Raw genomic sequence first — 22,412 nt, 5'->3', positions numbered from 1 at the left:
CTATTTCTACTATATTTGTTTACATCTGTCTTAACGTTACATACATTTTTAGTAGGCCTAAACTTATACTAGGCCACCAGAGAGAATTTGTCATTGTAGAAAACCAGCATTGACCTATTTTCCTATGCTTTTGTGCATGTTGACACCAACTTAGCATTGAGAAACGATCAAGCTGAAGCACTCATTTGGATTTTATTGATTTTAAATTATCATCAATAACCACTGCCAGAAAAAAATACATTAGAATATTATATTTTCCCTGTGTGTCGGTGTGTGTGTGTGTGTGCACTCCAAAAACTGAGACTAATTTGTGATGCCTAAAGTGGTAACAAAAAACACAACACACATAGGATCTTATTCAATAATGTATTGGATGATGGTTTCATACATATGTGAATCCAAGACACTTGGTATATTTTTGTCCATTCCTTAACAGCTTCTAATGCCTTGAAACATGAGATGAGATGTTAGCCTTTTGAGCACCTCATCTGTATTAACAGGTTTTAATTACATTTATTTTGACAGGAGAGGTGACGCCAGAGCACATATTGTTAAACAACATTTGGAATCCCTTTATGATCAAACCCAAATCTCATAGGTAATTCAGTAAAACAATCACATCCTTGCTTTTACCCAGTGTACTCAACCACTTTACACCTTCTAGTGACAGAGGTCTATGACCATCAAATCACAATTTATCAACAAGTCCAGAAAAATCATGACGCTTACTTGATATGGGATAAAAAGTCATTTCTAAATGTCTGCTTTTTACTTAGGGATTTGGGATAGAAAATTTCAGAGGGACTTTGTTTAGTCTGGTTTTCATTCATTTCACCATCTTATTCACACATTACTAAACCAGTCTTGTGAATACTACAAAGAGTCAATTCAGTCAGTTGAATATACAACACATTGTGTCTGTCACAAAAATTGCCAATTGCAACATGCATGGTTTCACCAGTGTAAAAAGGGATGAGTGCTGATTCAATGTCAATGCGCCAGAACAATAATACAAAACAGTCTATTCCCCTTTTAAGTGATCAGTATGAAATTGCATGCAAAATTCAAACAGTTAAATTAGGTTTATGTGAATATGTAAAGGTCCATAAGGGTCTGTGTAAATCAATTCCATTTTCAGCCATTTATTTGTCAATTCTTCTGTGTAAGACGATGAGATCTCATACAAGAAATGTTACTTCTAAGTACTCCCATACACAGTATCACTGATATAGAAAATGAGTTGTAAAAATAAAGGACAGTTCATCATAGATTAATATAGGATATCCAGATTCCCCATTTCATCCTTAGAGGTATACAGTGTCATTCTGAAGTGTCAAGCACATACTGTATCTGCTCAGCAAGTATGGAAGAGTCAGTTCTGTCAGGATGTCAGCAATTTTATACTTTTACCTCTCCCTGTTTGCTTCACAAAAAAACACTATATTTAATGACCTAACACTGTCATTGTACCAATGGATTACAAAATAGCCTGCCATTTCTCTCAAAAAACAACCATTTGTTTTCCATGTGCATTCCCATAGTTAAAACTTCCATAATCCCATATAACATATGGCAGAACCATTCTGTCTACTGGTTTCTTCTGTTATTATATTCATTAATTATTGTGTTTACCAGTTATGAAAGCGACTGGTTCAGTAAAGCTTTAAGAAGCAAGACTACCCTGAGAGAAGGTCTAAAACACGGGCATGCTTGCCAGACCAGAACTGGCTCATATGGGTTTTAGTTAAAGGGATAGTTCCCCCAAATAACAAAATTACATATTGGTTACCTTACCCTGTAAGCAGTCTACGGACAAGGTTTGGCTGCAATCTATGCTTTGGTTTAGTTTGTTGGATGGGATTTTGTCACGTGCACAAGTATAGTGAAATTGCTGCTTATAGATGATTTGAACATGATGTGTGAAAATGCTAATATCGGTAACATGACTTGAATGGGATTTGTGCCACAAATGCTAAAAGGTTAACATTTGGGAACAGTGCCAGGGAAATAAAGCCAAAGCATGGATTACTGTCGTTCCTTGTCCGTAGACTGGTTTCCTTACCCTGTAAGCAATGTCATTTGGTCATTTGGAAGAATGATCCCTTGAATAAATCTGTACACTATATTTCGATATAGGCAGCACATTTTGTTCAAGAACAAGATATAATTTTCAGTAAATGTGTAATATTTATATATCTATACATATACAATCCAAATCCTCTGAACTAGTTAGACAGTGTTTACTACCAATTTCAACAATACAGTAAAGGCAAAGACTCACTTGTGGACACTAAAAATTACATTTTTTGAATCCTCACAATTATTTAAATCTAAGTGCTGTAAGTAGTTCATACACAAGGTATTGAAGTCCTATTAAAATGGTTGAGTACAAAACAGAAGGAAAATACAGAAGATTATAACAAACTGCAAGCATGACAAAACTAATATATTCAATACAGTAGTGGCCAGCGGCAAGGATAATGAGACAATCAATTCCATTCTGTGTCATAGAATGTACATTCTAACTGAATTCAATGGAGTCAAATGTTGGTCATACTGTATCATGTTCTTTCCATCAGGATTCATTTGCATGCTTTCAGATTTTTATTCCAGTCAGACAGAGCCAAACAGAGGGACTTGTCAGTGCTCTATAGTGCATTATTTCTTTCTACAGTATGTTTCCACCATGTAATCCAACCAGAGTTGTTTGAATGACTCAAGACTGTGTTTGCCCACTGAGCTAAGAACAAGATCGACATGAATGCAGGAGGAACAGCATGAGTCTCTGAAAGGACAGAATTAGGATGGAGAGAAAGGGAGCAGAGGATGAAGCATGTTGTCCTTTGTAATCCAAGAGCAGGGGTTCTCAATGTGGTCTTTAAAGAATGCTCATGTTTGCCTGAGACTCCTCACTAGAAGATTATCAGGTTCCATTGTTGTCTGAGACATCACTCAAACATATCTTAATCCATTTATTCAAAGGTTGGAAGGTCATGAGTGTGAATGACAACGCAATCATGGCATGATCTGCATCAACAAAAACTGAGGTAACCAGGTGTGCATTGGCCCATTATAGTCTGACGCCAGTGATTTAGAGGACGAGAGCAGTCTGAAAGAAATCATGTAAACTGTGCTCATGTGTAGTGAGTTTCATTTACTGCCTAGTAAACCTCAATGATAAAAAATAAATACAAAATACACTAAATAGATTCTACATTTCCTTTCTTATTTTTTGCAGATGTTTTTTTTTTCCTCACAAATTTTTGCTCAAGTATATCACAGGTGACTAACTATAGAGGATAACAGGGTCAGTGAAGTACCATGCTACATCTGGTTCAGAAGGCTATTGCAGACAATTCTACAACATGTACAACCACACTTTATATGTTTGTTACAAATGTTTCAAAACATTCAACCAAGAACCCAGGTACATACAAGATGTTGAATATTTAGAGTCTTAAAGGACTATCTCTCAGTCAGTAGTAGAATTTCACGGTACTTGACTTAAACAGTCCCGTCTTACAGACAAAATCTGAAAAATTGCTATTCAAAAAGTAGCAAATTTGGTCAGTCTCTTTTTAAATAACTATAGTGCTTTTGATGGCTTAAGACAGGGGTCTTTTTTAATCTCACCCAGTGGCAATCTACACAACTTCAGTGTACATTTCATGACACCATAGCTGCAAAAGTCTTTACGTCAGAGTCCATTAGGTAAAACAACAGCTAGTGCTGTTACATATATTTCAAAGTAGTATCCATTATCAAAAAACCTAAAACACATCTATAAATATTTTTTATTTTCTAAAAGTCCTCTAAGGGAATTTTTCTGTAAGAGTTTAGCTCTGGTTCCCCCGGTTTTCCGAAAAGGGTTATTTATTTAGTGTGATCAGACAGGGAGCACAGGCGTTGAGGAGCCAGGCTCCACTCCATGTGCTCAGGAAGCTTCTCTTTGAGAGAGTCTCCCATGTGCAGTGCGATTCAGCAGGACTGGGGAAATGTGGAGGGAGGGAGGGGCCTAAAACTCCCACTCCAGGGTCTCCTCTCGGTTAGCTGCTCTTTCCAGCCTATGGATGATATTGTTGAGGTTGGCCATTTTCTCAGTGCGTCTCTGAACACTCTTGTTGGGCTTGGGGCTCTGGATGGGAGGCAGGGGGTTAGGGTCCAGGCTGTGGTTGGTGCTTGTGGTGGGTGGGTTGGGCAGGGATGGCGAGATGGGTGTAGAGGAAGACGGGACAGGGGAGACAGACATCATGAGGCCGGGTGAGGAGGCAGCGGAGGGGGAGTTGAGGGAGACCTCTAGGCTGCTGCGACAGGGCTCCGATGATGCCTTGAAGCTGACTGGGTCTACAAAAGACTTGCTGGAGTTGTCACCCTCGTGCCTGGACTGGCTGGCTCTCTGGGGGCCATCAAGGGAGAGCTCCCCATGGAAGAGCCCCTGAGCCTGGCTACTCATCCCTTCTTCCTGCCTCAGGCTCTGAATATAGTGTGGAGCCAGGTGGGGCTCTTGGCAGCCGACCATCAGGTCCCCATGCTCCGTTTTCAACTGAGGGAACTGGACGCCCATAGAGAAACACTGGATCTCAGACTGTCCGTTGAAGCCCTCTCTCTCCTCCTCCTCTCCCTCACTGGCCTCCTGTTTAACATGAGGCAGTGATGCGTTGGCGCTGAGGGGGAGGATGGGGTGGGGGGTGCGTCCAGTGGGGTGCAGCAGCCCCCTCTCATCCCCGTCTGAGGTGGGGCTCTGTGTCGCCGAGGGAGAGTAGCTGTGGTGTTCTGCATCCGTGTCGTTGTCCTGGAGACCCTCCATGAGGACCTCCCGTCGCATCCTGGACCTGCTTAGAAAAACAACAATCAAACAAACAGTTGGAAGGAGTCGTGTATTTCATTCATCTAAAAAAGCATTCAAGTATTCTGTTAGTAATTCCATGTACTATATTGATCAAATGTCATTATTCTAGTCGCTTTGGGGGTGGGGATCTGAAGCAATGTCTGACCTATAGTTGTGAAACCAGTTGATGACGGTATTGGTTTTGAGGTTGAGCTGGGAGGCCAGTATCTCAATGGTGTGCTGGGATGGGTATGGCTCCAGGAGATAGGCCTTCCTCAGAGCATCCTTCTCCTCAGCCCCCAGCACCACCCTGGGCTTCTTCACCTGGCTGTAGGGACACAGGTCTATGGAGACCAGGGCCGGGCTCACACACTCAGAGTTGGCGCTGGGAGAGTCACTATCTGAGCCGGTACTCAGCAGTCCATACCGCCGCTTCAGATAGGCTTGGAGGACAGAGAGAGAAAGAGTTAGAGAATTCAATGACGACGCACGGAATAACATGAATCAATACATCACACACCGTAGGGCGGCAGGGTAGCCTAGTGGTTAGAGCGTTGGACAAGTAACCGAAAGGTTGCAAGTTCAAATCCCCGAGCTGACAAGGTACAAATCTGTCGTTCTGGCCCTGAACAGGCAGTTAACCCACTGTTCCTAGGCCGTCATTGAAAATAAGAATTTGTTCTTAACTGACTTGCCTAGTAAAATAAAGGTAAAATAAAATAAAAAAATTAAATAAATAAATAGCTGCTGTACATAAATCAATGGATACACTCAGTGCTCTACTGTATATGAGCAGGTACAGCAAATACACATACTGATAACAGAACACCAGATACCATGCTGTAAATAGACCAACCTTTCTTCTCCATCTTCTTCATGTCCCTCAGCTTGTCCACATTGTGCGGGTCGTTGAGCCACAATTGCATGCGGACAAAAGGCTCCCTGCCTTTGAGGCTGAGTTTATGCCAGGGCTTGGGCCTGGAGAGCAGGTCTGACACTGAGCCCTGGGTGAGGCCCAGTATACTCTCCCCAAAGAGCCGCTGGCCTAGAACACGCACACAAACAAAAAGGTGTAAACACACACCTTAACACGTTTCCCAAACACTGCTGACCTAGTAGACACATGACATAACTAAGACTTTTTTTTTTCCTAGTCAGGTGGTCAGACCAAACCACAACACATATCAATAATTCACCAGAACATAGACACTCATTTCTAAAAACCCATATCTAGATACAGTGCCTTGCGAAAGTATTCGGCCCCCTTGAACTTTGCGAACTTTTGCCACATTTCAGGCTTCAAACATAAAGATATAAAACTGTATTTTTTTGTGAAGAATCAACAACAAGTGGGACACAATCATGAAGTGGAACGACATTTATTGGATATTTCAAACTTTTTTAACAAATCAAAAACTGAAAAATTGGGCGTGCAAAATTATTCAGCCCCCTTAAGTTAATACTTTGTAGCGCCACCTTTTGCTGTGATTACAGCTGTAAGTCGCTTGGGGTATGTCTCTATCAGTTTTGCACATCGAGAGACTGAAATTTCTTCCCATTCCTCCTTGCAAAACAGCTCGAGCTCAGTGAGGTTGGATGGAGAGCATTTGTGAACAGCAGTTTTCAGTTCTTTCCACAGATTCTCGATTGGATTCAGGTCTGGACTTTGACTTGGCCATTCTAACACCTGGATATGTTTATTTTTGAACCATTCCATTGTAGATTTTGCTTTATGTTTTGGATCATTGTCTTGTTGGAAGACAAATCTCCGTCCCAGTCTCAGGTCTTTTGCAGACTCCATCAGGTTTTCTTCCAGAATGGTCCTGTATTTGGCTCCATCCATCTTCCCATCAATTTTAACCATCTTCCCTGTCCCTGCTGAAGAAAAGCAGGCCCAAACCATGATGCTGCCATCACCATGTTTGACAGTGGGGATGGTGTGTTCACGGTGATGATCTGTGTTGCTTTTACGCCAAACATAACGTTTTGCATTGTTGCCAAAAAGTTCAATTTTGGTTTCATCTGACCAGAGCACCTTCTTCCACATGTTTGGTGTGTCTCCCAGGTGGCTTGTGGCAAACTTTAAACAACACTTTTTATGGCTATCTTTAAGAAATGGCTTTCTTCTTGCCACTCTTCCATAAAGGCCAGATTTGTGCAATATACGACTGATTGTTGTCCTATGGACAGAGTCTCCCACCTCAGCTGTAGATCTCTGCAGTTCATCCAGAGTGATCATGGGCCTCTTGGCTGCATCTCTGATCAGTCTTCTCCTTGTATGAGCTGAAAGTTTAGAGGGGCGGCCAGGTCTTGGTAGATTTGCAGTGGTCTGATACTCCTTCCATTTCAATATTATCGCTTGCACAGTGCTCCTTGGTATGTTTAAAGCTTGGGAAATCTTTTTGTATCCAAATCCGGCTTTAAACTTCTTCACAACAGTATCTTGGACCTGCCTGGTGTGTTCCTTGTTCTTCGTGATGCTCTCTGCGCTTTTAACGGACCTCTGAGACTATCACAGTGCAGGTGCATTTATACGGAGACTTGATTACACACAGGTGGATTGTATTTATCATCATTAGTCATTTAGGTCAACATTGGATCATTCAGAGATCCTCACTGAACTTCTGGAGAGAGTTTGCTGCACTGAAAGTAAAGGGGCTGAATAATTTTGCACGCCCAATTTTTCAGTTTTTGATTTGTTAAAAAAGTTTGAAATATCCAATAAATGTCATTCCACTTCATGATTGTGTCCCACTTGTTGTTGATTCTTCACAAAAAAATACAGTTTTATATCTTTATGTTTGAAGCCTGAAATGTGGAAAAATGTCGCAAAGTTCAAGGGGGCCGAATACTTTCGCAAGGCACTGTACACCAACAGACTCACCCAGGTTGTTGTCTGTCAGTACCTCCTTGACTTTCTTGGTGATAGCGTATGTGTCCAACTCTGGGTACATGGCCACCAGCTCCTGGATGCCCAGCGGGGTATGGGGCTGGTGAAGGGAAAGCAGACTGGGGGTGGACTTCCCTCCCTCTGGGTGGGGGTTCACCAGGCCCTCAGGCTGCTGGTTCTCCTTGCTGCTCTCCAGGGTCAGGCTGACGGGCTCCACCAGCGGGCTGGGGTGGATCTCCTCTGGGCTGGGGGGCGGGGAGGGCGACGACTGGGCCGTCACTGGGCTTTTATCTATGGGCGGAAGTCACAAAACATCAGAGGGTAATATAATCAGTTAGAGAAACAGATAAAGAAGCAAAGAGACCTTCTCCATTCAACTGATTGACCAGAACTTAAATGTATACAAACTATTACTTCTAGTAAATAAATGTGTCCATGTTGCAATGTGATATGGAGTGGCCCACCTTGAGAGAGGCTCTGGCTGGGGAGCTGGTTGAGGCCTTGTCCCAGCTGATCCAGTAGCCACAGCTGCATGCGGATAAAGGGTTCCCTGCCTTTCTGGGTCAGCTTGCTCCAGGGTTTTGGCCGAGACAGCATGTCACTCACACTGCCCTGAGACAGACCCAGCACCTGGAGAGGACACCAGAAACAGGATAAGAGTCAGCAAGTAAAATAGAGTAAACAGGAGTAAATAGTAAACAGCTATTTCTAATGTGAATATGACTCTCGGTGATAAAGATCTTGGGGAGAAAAGTTTTTTGCAAGATGAAAATCAGTTTGAGATGTGACAAAATAGTGACTGGCAAATCAACTTCACCACATTACTATTTTAAATGTTGCATATCTACAACCACTAGAGGGCGGTAGCACACAACCTATAAAATTAAATAAAGCTTTTGCTCTGGAATCATCTTTTACTTAAAAAGAAGCCTTGCTAATTACCTAGTTGTATGATGCTACAAGGCATAAAAGAGTCACAGAAAAACAATGCAAACCATTTTAGATGAAGCATGGACAGACAAATCAGGACGAAGTAAGGAAGTTAGTACAGCAAAGTAAAGTGAACAAACCTTTTCACCAAAGATCCTCTGACAGATGCCATTCTTGGCCAGCTTCTCTTTGACCTGTCGGGTGAGTTCGATGGTGTCCACCTCGCGATACATGTACATCTCATACTGCTCCGGTGTCAGGGGTGGCACGGTGGGCTTCAGGGTGCGGGGGATATATGATGGGTAGTAGGCCAGGCCATGGCCAGTCGACTCTCCACTCACTGACACGTCGGACTCCACCTTCACCTCCACAGACTGCATCATCCCCGAGCCAGTGTCCTCCTCGGCCGCAGACGCCTCCTCACTGTTAGGCAGACACTCTCCGTTCTCCAACCGGGGCAGGGCCGAGGGGCCCGAGGACGAGGAAGAGGACAGGGAGGGAGACACTGAGGTGAAGGGCTGAGAGCTGCCGCCCCCTACGCCGCCCACCATGCCTATGGGCCCCCGCTCCACGGACCAGTGTTGGTCGAAGTAAGTCCCTGCCTCGCCGATCTCTGACTTGACTTTACGGATGATGTTCTGAACGAAGGCGGCAGGGGAGAGGACACTGAGGGGGGTTTGGGGGCTGCTGATGGGGTTGGCCATGCACATAGTCACCGTGCCCCCCTCCTCCTGTTTGATGAAGGTGGGTAGGGGCAGGCCCTTGGAGGGCTCAGGGAGCCCCAGGCGCTTCACTTGGGGCCCAGCGCTGGTGGCAGAGGCCTTGCCACAGACCTCCATCTCCATCAGAGCCTGCTGCTGTGCCTGCATCTCCCTCCTGGCCTGCTCCAGGATGTTCTTGATGGTGTCGTCTGAGCTGCTGTCTGCCCCGTTACTGCTCCTGCCCGAGGGGCTGCCCAGGGTCGACTTAATGTCACCTGCAGAGCGCACACACACAGTCACAACACACCTCTATGAATACATATTCCATACCAACTTCAAAAACTTAAACTGCCATCAAAACCAATTGCTGTCAAAATGTATACACCAAAATAATGATAATCAAAATGTCACCTGACCTAGCACAGTTGAATAAAGAGTAGATGTATAACCTGTTCCAGACCCACCTCCTCTCTGGGACTGGATCTCCTTCTTGGCCTGCTCCAAGATATTCTTGATGGCGTCGTCTGACCCAGTTTCAGGAGTTCGGATGCGAGGAGTGATGCTCCCTGCCACAGAGAGGGTAACAGAGAGAGAGAAAGGGGGTGAGTGGGATGGCTGATCAGAGAGCAGTTACAAGGCGTTGCTTTTGACTGGTAGATCAATGGCTGCCTTTGAGATCTTGGCATCTGAGGTTGCAGTATACGGCAAGTTCAACTTTCAAAAGCTCTGAAATCTGGGGAGAAAACAAAGTTTAAAAGTAACACAACAAACATGGGAGAGGAAGCCATGAAGAAGTTTGAGGTGCAAGCCAAGGAGATTAAAAGGTTGAACCGCAGAGAGGTCCAGAATCTACACCACCAGCCTTTCAAAACACACCACATGAGAGACGAGTGGGCAATGCTGCTCTATCCCTCAGCACTAATAAAATCCTGAAATGAAAACACTGCTACCGCAATACATCTGCAGACAACCTTCAGTTTTAGCACATTCAATGCTTTTAAATGAATGCCTGCAATTCTTTCAGTCTAGAAAGTGAGTTTTCATGGCTGGACACTGTGATCCTGTCCAGTATTTCCTGACACACCCAGTGATCTGCTGTTATATCTGTGGTTCAGGATAACCACTGTCCAGTCCACTCACCTCTCTGTCGGACCTGGATGGTTCTGAGGGCCAGAATGTTCTGCTCATCAGACAGGAACTGTTTCATCTTGATGAAGGGCTCCTTGCCTTTCACTGTCAGCTTCCTCCAGGGCTTGGGCCGGGCCAGGATCTCACTGACCGAGCCCTGTGATAAACCCAGAACGTAGTGACCAAACACACGCTGGCCAATGTTGTGCTTCAGCAGCTGCTCTTTGATCTGGAAGGCAATATCTGCTGTCTCCAACTGGTCATCATCGCCTGCAGTGGAGCTCCCACTCTCTGATTGGTCGCTGGGCAGGCCAGCCTCAATGCCCCCAGTTCCTGCAGGTCCCTGATTGGTTGACATTAGGGCGGCTTTGGCTGCGTACAGGGCGGTGGGGAAGGCCATGATGGGGCTGCCGGCTTCCTTCTTGAAAAGTGGGGAGTAGAGGAGCTGCTTGTGGAGGACGTGGTCCACAGACAGCCTGCCCCCTGAGCAGGGGGACACAGAAAAGGGTCGGGGGAGGTCGTAGCTAGAGGAGGAGACTTCCATGGTGGGAGGACCAGGGCTGGCCGAGGTACGCACATCCACCTGGGAGACTGAGAAGAAGGACCCTGTGGGCCTGCCCCCCTCTCTGCCTGACTCCTCCGATTGGTCCTCATCTGTAGACACAGACACACTCAGTTTGACAGCACTTTCACAGCCACTGGGGTTAAAGCTGCATAGAACCAACACAGACACTACGTGAAGCTTACATACACTGTGTAGTCTCGGGTCTATAAACTACAAAACAGCTTTCAAGAACTACAATTAGATGTCATAGACATACCAGCTGACTTGGAAGGTGAGTCGAGACTGACACCCTGATCTACAAATAACCTTTACATCAAAAATAACTACTGCATATGATTTGTAGATCAGTCAGTCACAATTTACCCATGATACATCACGGTTTTGATGCTCTCGAACGTGGCCATAGACACTGTTGCCTCACCATTGTTGTGTAAGACTCTGGCCTTATCCATCAGGTATTTGTGAGAGGGAAGAAAGGCCTCTTTGTCCAGCAAAAGAGCCTCTGCAGCCTTGGCAGATTCCTGGTGACACATACACACACAGGCTGTTAACCGATGTATCAATTATAGTGGCTGTAGATATCCTTACAATGGATGCTGCTCACTAAGGCATTCAATGGCCCTGCTGTACGTTTCCTTCCTTGACCGCAGTGGAACATTAAGAGGAAACACAGCAGACCGTTAGTAAATATCTCACCTGGGATGAGCTACCATTCGCTGAGGCCAACTTCATTACCTTCAGGATACTACAAGAGGAAAAAAAAACAGTATCAATGTAATAGTGTTCCTGTATATAAGACAGTGTAAAACATTTAGTAGTCTCTTATCAAGCACTGTGGGTCACCTGAGATCTGTTTTAATCTCGTCATAGTCCATCTGGGATTGCAGTTTAGTTTCTAATCTCTGAAACAGTCAAAGAGAGGAAGCATATTTCACAAAACTCCACTAACAAGAAGGTACCTCTTGCCATTTGAGTGTGTGCTATAGAACATACCTCAATAGCTTCTGTTTTATAGGCCAGCTGGTGTTCCAGCGATATGATCTGATTGGCTGAGGTGTCCTGGACTTCCTGTAGTGAGAACTGCAGTCTCTGTACGTTCTCCAACAGCCTGAGGATCTCACGGTCTTTAGCAATCAGCTTAGCCTCCAACTTGGATGACAACACACCACCCTTCTCATCCCTCTCCTAAGGGGAAGAAAGGCAGGGTGTGAGAGAAAGAAAGTCAAAGAGAGTAAAAGACGCTGAAGGGTAAGTTAATGAAAAGGCGAAAATTCTAATATTCTGCCATCCAGAATTCACACACTTAAAAGATCCATGACATGAAGCTTGACTTGGCTCCCTGTCAATGAATTTGAAGGGGAAGAAATGGAGGAACACATTGATCTAAAGAGGAAGTGGATGTGGTCTTGTCTTACCCCACTAGTGCCCTCTGGTGGATTATAGCTGCCTGGGGTGGTGCTCCGGGCACCGGCCAGCTGCTCCTTTAGCCTTTCCACCTGCCTCTGTGCCATCTCCACTTTCTACAACCAAACATCACAGAATAACAACTCACACAACAAAACACTGACACAACCAATCTGTCAGTCACTCAGCAGATATACAGATGAACTGGTCCTGAAGAGAACAGAAACACAAATCTGAGGACAGACCCTCAGCAAAAAAAGAAATAGGAGAGGGGTTGAGACAACACCCACCAGCAGAAGTGTGCATCTACCACTCCATTTTGCTGAGAGGACTGTTTAGTCAGCGCACTTTCTTCCCAAACTGTTTACCTGCTCTGTCACACTCGGGCTGCTAATTAATGATTCATTTTGAGAACATTTATCTAAGAGCTGCTGGCGGAGAGAGAGGGTAGGATAGAGAGCAAATGACAGAGCGAGAAGGAAATAGAGGAACGGGAGAGAGAGAGAGAGAGAGAGAGAGAGAGAGAGAGAGAAATCACTAGGAAGGAAAGATAGCAATCAAGGCAATGAGGTAAGTAAGAGCCCTAGCTCATGGCACTCCGACATCAATCGCGCTCGGCAGTCTCTCCTGTCCTCTACTGAGTGTTGCCGTGGTGCCGTGGAGCACCCACAGACGGGGGCCAGGTTTTTCTGTCTCTAATCACAGGGGCTCAGGGAGTGGGAGGCAGGGGAGGAGGCGGCATGGGGGCTGCAGGATGCAGGGTGTCTAATTAAAACAGGAGGCTTGATTACAGGAGTGATTACCTTAACGAATGAGCATCTCAATCAGAGGGCTGCCTACAGGACACCAGGTCTCACTCACCTGGTTCGCCTTCTCAAGGTTCATCATGATCACGCGGACCTCCTCTACCCTGGAACACACACAGAACCAGCCAGTGGGTTACTGAGGGGGCTATCTCATAGTATAGTATGATTTATACACCCTCCTTGACTTTTACACACTTTCCTTACATGATTCACAGTAAATCACACACTGACCCCGTCTTCACACAACATCAAGAAAGCATCCGTCCTCACATAGCCCCTGGACTGCCTGTCTGACCCCTACTCAGAGTTCTGTGGAGAATGCATCCCAACATGCCTCCATACATCTAACAATCAGAAGTCTAATTTAAATAGCAGCTCAGCCAGATTATTCATGAGGTTTGTTTGAAGTTCAACAGTTTCTTTTTAGACACATGGGACTTGATTTTCAAAAGGTGGAGAAAAATGAATTAATGAGGATTGCGAGATTGATTAAAATATGCACATAGATTTCTGGAATTTTTCAGGACAAAGAAACCCATTTCCGTTTCACTAAATGTGTTTTTGAGAGGAAATCAGAGATCTTGTTCACTATCAAACAAACTCTTTTCAAACCAACCATGTTCTTCCTCACCTCACTCTGCCCCCACAGTGCCCTTCATCTCACTGCTGGTTATTATGGGCTTGCTTTAGGAAGATGAATGACACAAACAACATAACTCATCACCCATTCTGAATAGTCACAAAGCATTGCTTTCCAACATTTTGTGTGGTTAACAACAGTTAGAACCCCAAATTCAAGACCTTTAAAATGCCCAATCATCCAATATTTCTCCATATTAATTAGTAGTAGTGTTGTGCTGGTGTACAGTCCAAGACTCATAGGGCTCTGGGCAGTGTCCAGGCCACGCCAATAAGCCTCTGATAGATGGGACCACACTGACAGAAAAAGGTAAGAGGTGTCACATAGATTTAATGAACTTATGCAGCATGGAAAAGGGCTTTATATTGACTACCTGTTCAGATACTCAAAATCAGCCAAAGTAGCCAAATGACCCTAATTATCAACATCAAGGAAAAAGTCATTGAGAGTAAGAAGAGGTAAAGTTGGAATCACAGAGCCATGGGGATGAGTCCTGAGAGAGAGGTTGTGGTGATTATGGGCCAGGGGGTTGTGTATTTAGTATTCCTATTTGACTACTGCAGTCAGTTGAGGACAACACCCACTCATATGTCAACCCCTATAGGATGTATAACTCATTACCTATTCATTAACTACAAACCCAGCCATTCACAAATGAAGCACTGGCCCGGTGGCCCAAGCACCAACACACAACCATCCTTCCTCTTCCTCACAGGGAGCTAAAGAGCTGTCACTGTGGACAGCTGCTGAACATGAGGGGAGTCAAATGGAAAATGTTTCAAATCCAGCAGAATGGATGGTGGTGGGTCTGGAAACTCCAGTTCAATTGCACCATGCATTAAGCCTGGGAGACAATCCATTAGCACCGGCTCACTGTGCTCCGTCCGCAGCACTACCCAAACAAAGGAGTGTATACTTTTAATGTGTATCGACATCCGTCATACAACTTCAGATTCATTTCAACCGTTGAGCTGGATGCATAGCGCTCACAGATCCAGGACAAGGTAGAATATTTCTGGAGCAATCTTTAAAATGGAGCCATCCTTCTTGAGGCGTGTCAAGGCTCTGGCTGCAGACAGAGGAGGCCAACACAGAGTCTCCCATCCATTGACCTGCATTAGTCGGTGAGTCGGGCTCTGGGCAAAAGTAGTGAACTGTCAGGAAATAGGGTGCCATTTCAGATGCAGCCTAGGTCTGTTTTTACAATGGCATTCTAAGGGTTCAGACTGGAAATGGGTACAGTACATTACAGTGGGGGAGTGACCATGTGTTGATTCGGGTAGAGCAAGCATGGCTAAAGAGAGAAGGCTGAGCATAGTGGTGTATGCATAGGTGGGTTGAGTAGGGACATGCAGTAGTGTAGATGGAGAGACCATGAGAAAAGTGAAGGATTGCAATGGACATGTTAGAGAAGCAGCAGAGAGGACAGTATGGACATGTTAGAGAAGCAGCAGAGAGGACAGTATGGACATGTTAGAGAAGCAGCAGAGGGGACAGTATGGACATGTTAGAGAAGCAGCAGAGGACAGTATGGACATGTTAGAGAAGCAGGAGAGGACAGTATGGACATGTTAGAGAAGCAGCAGAGGGGACAGTATGGACATGTTAGAGAAGCAGCAGAGGGGACAGTATGGACATGTTAGAGAAGCAGCAGAGGGGACAGTATGGACATGCTAGAGAAGCAACAGAGAGGACAGTATGGACATGTTAGAGAAGCAACAGAGAGGACCGTATGGACATGTTAGAGAAGCAGCAGAGAACAGTATGGACATGTTAGAGAAGCAGCAGAGGACAGTATGGACATGTTAGAGAAGCAGCAGAGGACAGTATGGACATGTTAGGAAGCATGATGACAGTATGGACATGTTAGAGAAGCAGCAGAGGACTGTATGGACATGTTAGAGAAGCAGCAGAGAGGACTGTATGGACATGTTAGAGAAGCAGCAGAGGACAGTATGGACATGTTAGAGAAGCAGCAGAGAGGACAGTATGGACATGTTAGAGAAGCAGCAGAGGACAGTATGGACATGTTAGAGAAGCAGCAGATGACAGTATGGACATGTTATGGACATGTTAGAGAAGCAGCAGAGGACAGTATGGACATGTTAGAGAAGCAGCAGAGGACAGTATGGACATGTTAGAGAAGCAGCAGTATGGACAGAGCAGAGGACTGTATGGACATGTTAGAGAAGCAGCAGAGAGAAGCAGGGACATGTTATGGAGTTAGAGAAGCAGCAGAGGACTGTATGGACATGTTAGAGAGAGGACAGTATGGACATGTTAGAGAAGCACAGAGGGGACAGTATGGACATGTTAGAGAAGCAGCAGAGGGACAGTATGGACATGTTAGAGAAGCAGAGAGGACAGTATGGACATGTTAGAGAAGCAGAGGACAGTATGGACATGTTAGAGAAGCAGCAGAGGACAGTATGGACATGTTAGAGAAGCAGAGGACAGTATGGACATGTTAGAGAAGCAGCAGAGGACAGTATGGACATGTTAGAGAAGCAGCAGAGGACTGTATGGACATGTTAGAGAAGCAGCAGAGGACTGTATGGACATGTTAGAGAAGCAGCAGAGGACTGTATGGACATGTTAGAGAAGCAGCAGAGGACTGTATGGACATGTTAGAGAAGCAGCAGAGGACTGTATGGACATGTTAGAGAAGCAGCAGAGGACAGTATGGACATGTTAGAGAAGCAGCAGAGGACAGTATGGACATGTTAGAGAAGCAGCAGAGGACAGTATGGACATGTTAGAGAAGCAGCAGAGGACTGTATGGACATGTTAGAGAAGCAGCAGAGGACTGTATGGACATGTTAGAGAAGCAGCAGAGAGGACTGTATGGACATAGTGTAGAGAGACAGCCAGGCTCTTACTTGTTGGCCTTCTCCTGGTCGTATTTACACCGCAGGTCCAGCAGGTCTGTCTGGGCTGTGCTCAGAGCTTGAAAGATAAAGGAAGGCCATTAGTCATGATGTCCTTTCGCCTCACAGTGTCCAGAAAGGACCATCGGACAAAAATACTCACATGAATGCAGCACTTTGATCCTTTCCTCGGCCTCACCCAGTCTGTCGGCCAGAGTGGTATCTGCGTCTTCGGCCTTCCTATGAGGAAGACACCATGTCTAAGATGACCAAACTTTCATAGACTCTCAGGAATACAGCACACAATACTGCATTGCATTCCGTTTACATCTAGGTCTATTTTCATTGTACAGTATGACTGATGAGGGCTGTTTTAATTTTTGTCTGTATTATACACATCATACACAGGGGTTATTATACACAGGGGTTATTATACACAGGGGTTATTATACACAGGGGTTATTATACACAGGGGTTATTATACACAGGGGTTATTATACACAGGGGTTATTATACACAGGGGTTATTATACACAGGGGTGTGAAGGAGGCGAGGACCAGGCCTGTGTTTCTCACCCCTCTGTCTGACTCTGGATCTGGTGGTTCTGCTGAGGTGAGCATGTGGCTCTGAAGGCCTGTTTGCTTTTGGGAGTCATCACACAGGCGGTCCGGCTCGATGCCTCCACAGCTCCTGATGCTGCTGCTGGGCCGTCCTCTGTGTTGTCTGTGGAGAAGAGAAGGATAGGAGAGGGAGAGGAGTACAGATGAGAGCTGTAGTCATCTGAAGTGAGGGGCCACAGAGAGAGTGTATGGAACAGAGACATCCTTGTGCACTTGGGTTGGAAACGATTCAGGGAACAGAACAGAAAACAACGTCATTTTTCAAGGACCAGAATCAGGAACAAAAGTGATCGATACCGTTCTGGAACAGAACCGTTATTTTAAAAGCATGGGAACAGGTTAATAGCGTTATTTTTTACAAACGTGATTTTTTTTCCCAGTCACACAACAAATAATAGGCAACAAAGCACCTATGCAAATCCCTCACTCTGTCACTCAGAAACTTATTCAAGTGTCTGCCTGTCAGCTGAAAATCTTTGCCAGTGTGTGTGTGTGTAGGCTACCTGCCCCGCCAAAGCAGTCTACTATAGCCTATTGACTTTACAAGCGTGATTCAGAAATTAGAGAGAGATTTTTAATAAGAGAAGAATGGATTAACTTTTTCAATGCTGGTTAAGGATACTATAGTTATTACGTTTCACATTGGATTTATTAATGACAAAAAGGTAAGACGTCGGGAACAGTGAAACGAAACGACAATAAAAAAATTCTGTTCAGAACGAAACAATTTTTAAATAATTTCTGTTTTACTACCCTGCTTGTGAGGCTTATAGTGTGTTTTTGCACAACAAAATCACTTTCTTAGATGTTTTTATCTGAAAAATAAATACTTTACAACTTTGAACACACAAGCAGCAGTGAGCTGGGCCTGGGCCCATTCTGGGGTGAGTGCTGTGGCAATGGCACTGACCTGGCTTGTTAAGGCACTCCAGGTGTCTCCTCCAGTGCCTGCCGACCTCCCTGACCAGGGCCTCACTGTCTGGGGCCGAACTCTGCAGCTGCTGCAGCCTCTCCTCCAGGGTGTGTGTGGCCTCCAGCACAGGAGCTGGGTCTGAGAGCAAAAACACACCATGGAGAGGAATTTGCTATTATTCTATGAACCATTCCACACAAAACAGCCACTCACAAATAAAGACAATTCAAAAGCTTGTACATTGCATTCGGAAAGTACTTAGACCCATTTACTTTTTCCGCATTTTGTTAAGTTACAACCTTATTCTAAAAATAATGTTGTTGTTTTTTCCTCAATCTACACACAATACCCCATAATGACAAAGCAAAAACAGGTTTTTAGAAATTGTTGCAAATATATTATAAATAAAAAAATGGAAATATTACATTTACATAAGTATTCAGACCCGTTGCTCAGTACTTTGTTGAAGAACCTTTAGCAGAGATTACAACCTCGGGTCTTCTTGAGTATGACGCTATAAGCTTGGCACACCTTTATTTGGGGAGTTTGTCCCATTATCCTATCAAGTTGTCAGGTTGGATGGGGAGCATTGCTGTAGAGCTATTTTCAGGTCTTTCCAGAGATGTTCGATCGGGTTCAAGTCTGCCTGGGCCATGGAAGGACATTGATACTTGTCCCAAAGCCACTTCTGCGTTGTCTTGGCTGTGTGCTTAGGTTTGTTGTCCTGTTGGAAGGTGAACCTTCATCCCAGTCCGAGGTCCTTAGCACTCCGGAGCAGGTTGTCATCGAGGATCTCCCTGTACTTTTCTCCGTTCATCGTTCCCTCAATCCTGACTAGTCTCCCAGTGCCTGCCTCTGAAAAACATCCCCACAACATGATGCTGCCACCACCATGCTTCACCGTAGGGATGGTGCCAGGTTTCCTCCAGACGTGACACTTGGTATTATTGTGTTGTGGCTATGACTACAGACCCGTAGCACTCACGTCCGTAGCCATGAAGTGCTTTGAAATGTTGGTAATGGCTCACATCAACACCATTATCCCAGAAACCCTAGACCCACTCCAATTTGCATACTGCCCAAACAGATCCACAGATGACGCAATATCTATTGCACTCCACAATGCCCTTTCCCACCTGGACAAAAGGAACACTTATGTGAGAATGCTATTCAATTACTACAGCTCAGCGTTCAACACCATAGTACCCTCAAAGCACATCACTAAGCTAAGGATCCTGGGACTAAACACCTCTCTCTGCAACTGGATCCTGGACTTCCTGACGGGCCGCCCCCAGGTGGTGAGGGTAGGTAGCAACACATCTGCCACGCTGATCCTCAACACTGGAGCCCCTCAGGGGTGCGTGCTCAGTCCCCTCCTGTACTCCCTGTTCACCCACGACTGCATGGCCAGGCACGACTCCAACACCATCATTAAGTTTGCAGACGACAACAGTGGTAGGCCTGATCACTGACCACCCCAGTCATAGACGGTTCTCTCTACTACCGCATGGCAAGCGGTACCGGAGTGCCAAGTCTAGGACAAAACGGCTTCTCAACAGTTTTTACCCCCAAGCCATAAGACTCCTGAACAGGTAATCAAATGGCTACCCAGACTATTTGCATTGTGTGCCCCCCAACCCCCTTTTTTCCCTCTCTCATCTTTTTAAGTGGGAGAACTTGCACAATTGGTGGCTGACTAAATACTTTTTTGCCCCACTGTATGTAAATAAGGTATTATTTTGATATAATTTATTTTTATTCTAAAAACCTGTTTTCACTTTGTCATTATGGGGTATTGTGTGAAGATTGATGAACATTTTTTTATTTAATCCATTTTAGAATAAGGCTGTAACGTAACAAAATGTGCAAGTCAAGGGGTCTGAATACTTTCTGAACTGTACATCTGAACATAATGTAAAAACGGTCAAGTATAAAGTTCAACACTTCAGTCAAGTGAATTTCATTGCAGTCTATTTGATCAAATATAATGAGATATCACAATTATCCTGGTTCTGCTGTCAAAATACTTATCCTATTATTCAACTTGTGTCAGGATCTTTAAAATGTAACTTTTTAAACAGCCTACTATCCCAAATCCTGCATGAGACGGTACAGGACAGTGCATCATATGCGCTACTTCACAGCAGTATCAACAGTAGGAGACAGAATCCCACTGAGAAATTGTTCCCAAGAGTGTCTCTGGAATTCACTCAAATGAGATGCCTTTGAAAATCTCACAGGCTGGGCCTAATGACATGAATAGACTAAACTACTGAGATCAAATTCAATGGAGAGCATCACCTAAATGTATAAATTCATTAAAAAGTAAACCGCATAGATTGCAGTAGAATATGACACGCACTTGAGTCCCGAGTATACACCTAAACAAAGTGTGGAAAAAGTCTGCTCCTGAAACGAACAGGAAGAAAAAAGAAGCTGGATTCTTTAGCACAACAGAGGAGCTGCTTTGCAATGCATGTGCAGCAGAGCTGGGCCCCATGGGGCCAACTAGGAGTCTGTTTCTCTGCTAACAAGTCTCCTCTGTATCATTTGATCATTTAAATTATTATGCCAGGAATTCTCAGGAGGCGACTCGGCACTCCACATCACAGGGCTGTTTTTAATCTTCCCTTCCCTTTCTTCCCCTCCCGAAAAGTTCAACAGCTCAGAGAGAGAGCTGCTCCTGTTGTGTACCTGCCTGCCGCACACCAAAGGAGGTGACTTCTAGTGCCAAAGCACAGAGAGAGAGGCTCAGGGGAGCTGTCTGACAAGGAGGAAGGGAGGATGTAGAGACACACACCAGCCCTTTAAAACTCCAAAAGAGGAGGGGAAATCGCTGCTTTGCTGCACAAACTTTTCTCCCGCAGCTTTCATCCATTCGTCTTTCTGCTGCTGTGTGGATCACAATCGTATCCTTTTATAGCATGGGCACAGACAGAACTGACTTTTCAGAGAGCCTAACCACAGACGTTTACACTTCAACAGACACCACTGAGACAAGACAGCCAAGACTAAACAGGCCACAGAAACACAACAGTCAAACATACAAACACTGATCAGGGACGCACAAGTTTAAATGAGCAATTTGTTGAACGACTTCCACAGCCACTTGACATATCTGAAGTTTCATCAGAAACACTGGGTCAGAGATAACCGATTGAACCATTTTTTCCCAGGACCGTTTACAGTAAAATTAGCCTCCTGCGTGTCTATGTTCACTGTTACACCAACACTGGAGATATTGCATCAGTCACATGGGACATCACACTGAAGAGAAAAGCTCTTCTTAGACAAACAGGATGACTTAAAACAGTGCTATTCACATCGACCCACTGTCACAGAAATCCCTTCCTCAGCCTCTTTTCCATATATCCTTTTAACCTTCCATGATCAAAACGCAGAGATTACGGTAGGCTCTCATAACCTGGACAAGCAGGGATTATCAATCAGTGGCTAAATCAAATTTAAAATGATGGTAGATAAACTTCATTGCCAAAAGTATGTGGACACCTGCTCGTCGAACATCTCATTCCAAAACCATGGGCATTAATATGGAGTTGGTCCTCCTATGCTGCTATAACAGACTCCACTCTTCTGGGAAGGCTTTCCACTCGATGTTGGAACATTGCTGCGGGGCCTTGCTTCCATTCAGCCACAAGAGTGTTAGTGAGGTCGGGTACTGATGTTGGGCGATTAGGCCTGGCTCGCAGATGGCGTTCCAATTCATCCCAAAGGTGTTCAATAGCGTTGAGGTCAGGGCTCTGTAGGCCAGTCAAGTTCTTCCACACTGATCTCGACAAACCATTTCTGTATGGACCTTGCTTTGTGCACGGGGGCATCCTCCTCCACCAAACTTTACAGTTGGCACTATGCAGGTAGCGTACTCCTGGCATCCGCCAAACCCAGATTCGTCTGTCGGACTGCTAGATGGTGAAGTGTGATTCATCACTCCAGAGAACACGTTTCCACTGATCCAGAGTTCAATGGAGGCGAGCTTTACACCACTCTTAGGCTTGTGTGTGGCTGCTCAGCCATGGAAACCCATTTAATGAAATTCCCAGTTAACAATTATGGTGCTGACCACTCCACAGCACTCAAATACAAAACAGGAGCAGCTTCA

The 22,412-nt window shown here is 44.9% G+C and overlaps 1 protein-coding gene across 2 annotated transcripts in view; it reads right to left on the bottom strand.

The window, feature by feature from the left end:
• Positions 1–352: 352 nt before the first annotated feature.
• The window catches only part of LOC135539932 (homeobox protein cut-like 2), a 124,884-nt gene continuing 102,824 nt past the window's right edge, over positions 353–22,412 (bottom strand). Inside the window, exons 5-22 of one of the 2 annotated variants that reach the window (XM_064966211.1) lie at positions 18,290–18,430; positions 17,335–17,482; positions 16,923–16,999; positions 16,772–16,838; positions 13,308–13,356; positions 12,458–12,562; positions 12,036–12,227; positions 11,886–11,944; positions 11,739–11,787; positions 11,464–11,563; positions 10,490–11,131; positions 9,814–9,915; positions 8,789–9,624; positions 8,183–8,348; positions 7,713–8,009; positions 5,685–5,873; positions 4,995–5,271; positions 353–4,832 (exon numbers count right to left, since the gene is read on the bottom strand). In XM_064966211.1, the coding sequence (XP_064822283.1) occupies positions 4,016–4,832; positions 4,995–5,271; positions 5,685–5,873; positions 7,713–8,009; positions 8,183–8,348; positions 8,789–9,624; positions 9,814–9,915; positions 10,490–11,131; positions 11,464–11,563; positions 11,739–11,787; positions 11,886–11,944; positions 12,036–12,227; positions 12,458–12,562; positions 13,308–13,356; positions 16,772–16,838; positions 16,923–16,999; positions 17,335–17,482; positions 18,290–18,430 (4,313 nt within the window). In that variant the 3' untranslated portion in view covers positions 353–4,015. Of the gene's footprint in view, positions 4,836–4,994; positions 5,272–5,684; positions 5,874–7,712; positions 8,010–8,182; positions 8,349–8,788; positions 9,625–9,813; positions 9,916–10,489; positions 11,132–11,463; positions 11,564–11,738; positions 11,788–11,885; positions 11,945–12,035; positions 12,228–12,457; positions 12,837–13,307; positions 13,357–16,771; positions 16,839–16,922; positions 17,000–17,334; positions 17,483–18,289; positions 18,431–22,412 lie in introns of those variants that run through there. The other variant, XM_064966204.1, reaches the window with a different exon arrangement.

Source organism: Oncorhynchus masou, chromosome 1, assembly GCF_036934945.1.
Source record: "Oncorhynchus masou masou isolate Uvic2021 chromosome 1, UVic_Omas_1.1, whole genome shotgun sequence".
NCBI lineage: Eukaryota > Metazoa > Chordata > Actinopteri > Salmoniformes > Salmonidae > Oncorhynchus > Oncorhynchus masou.
Note: the sequence above shows the minus strand (reverse complement) of the source record. Positions and strands in the feature narration are given on the sequence as shown.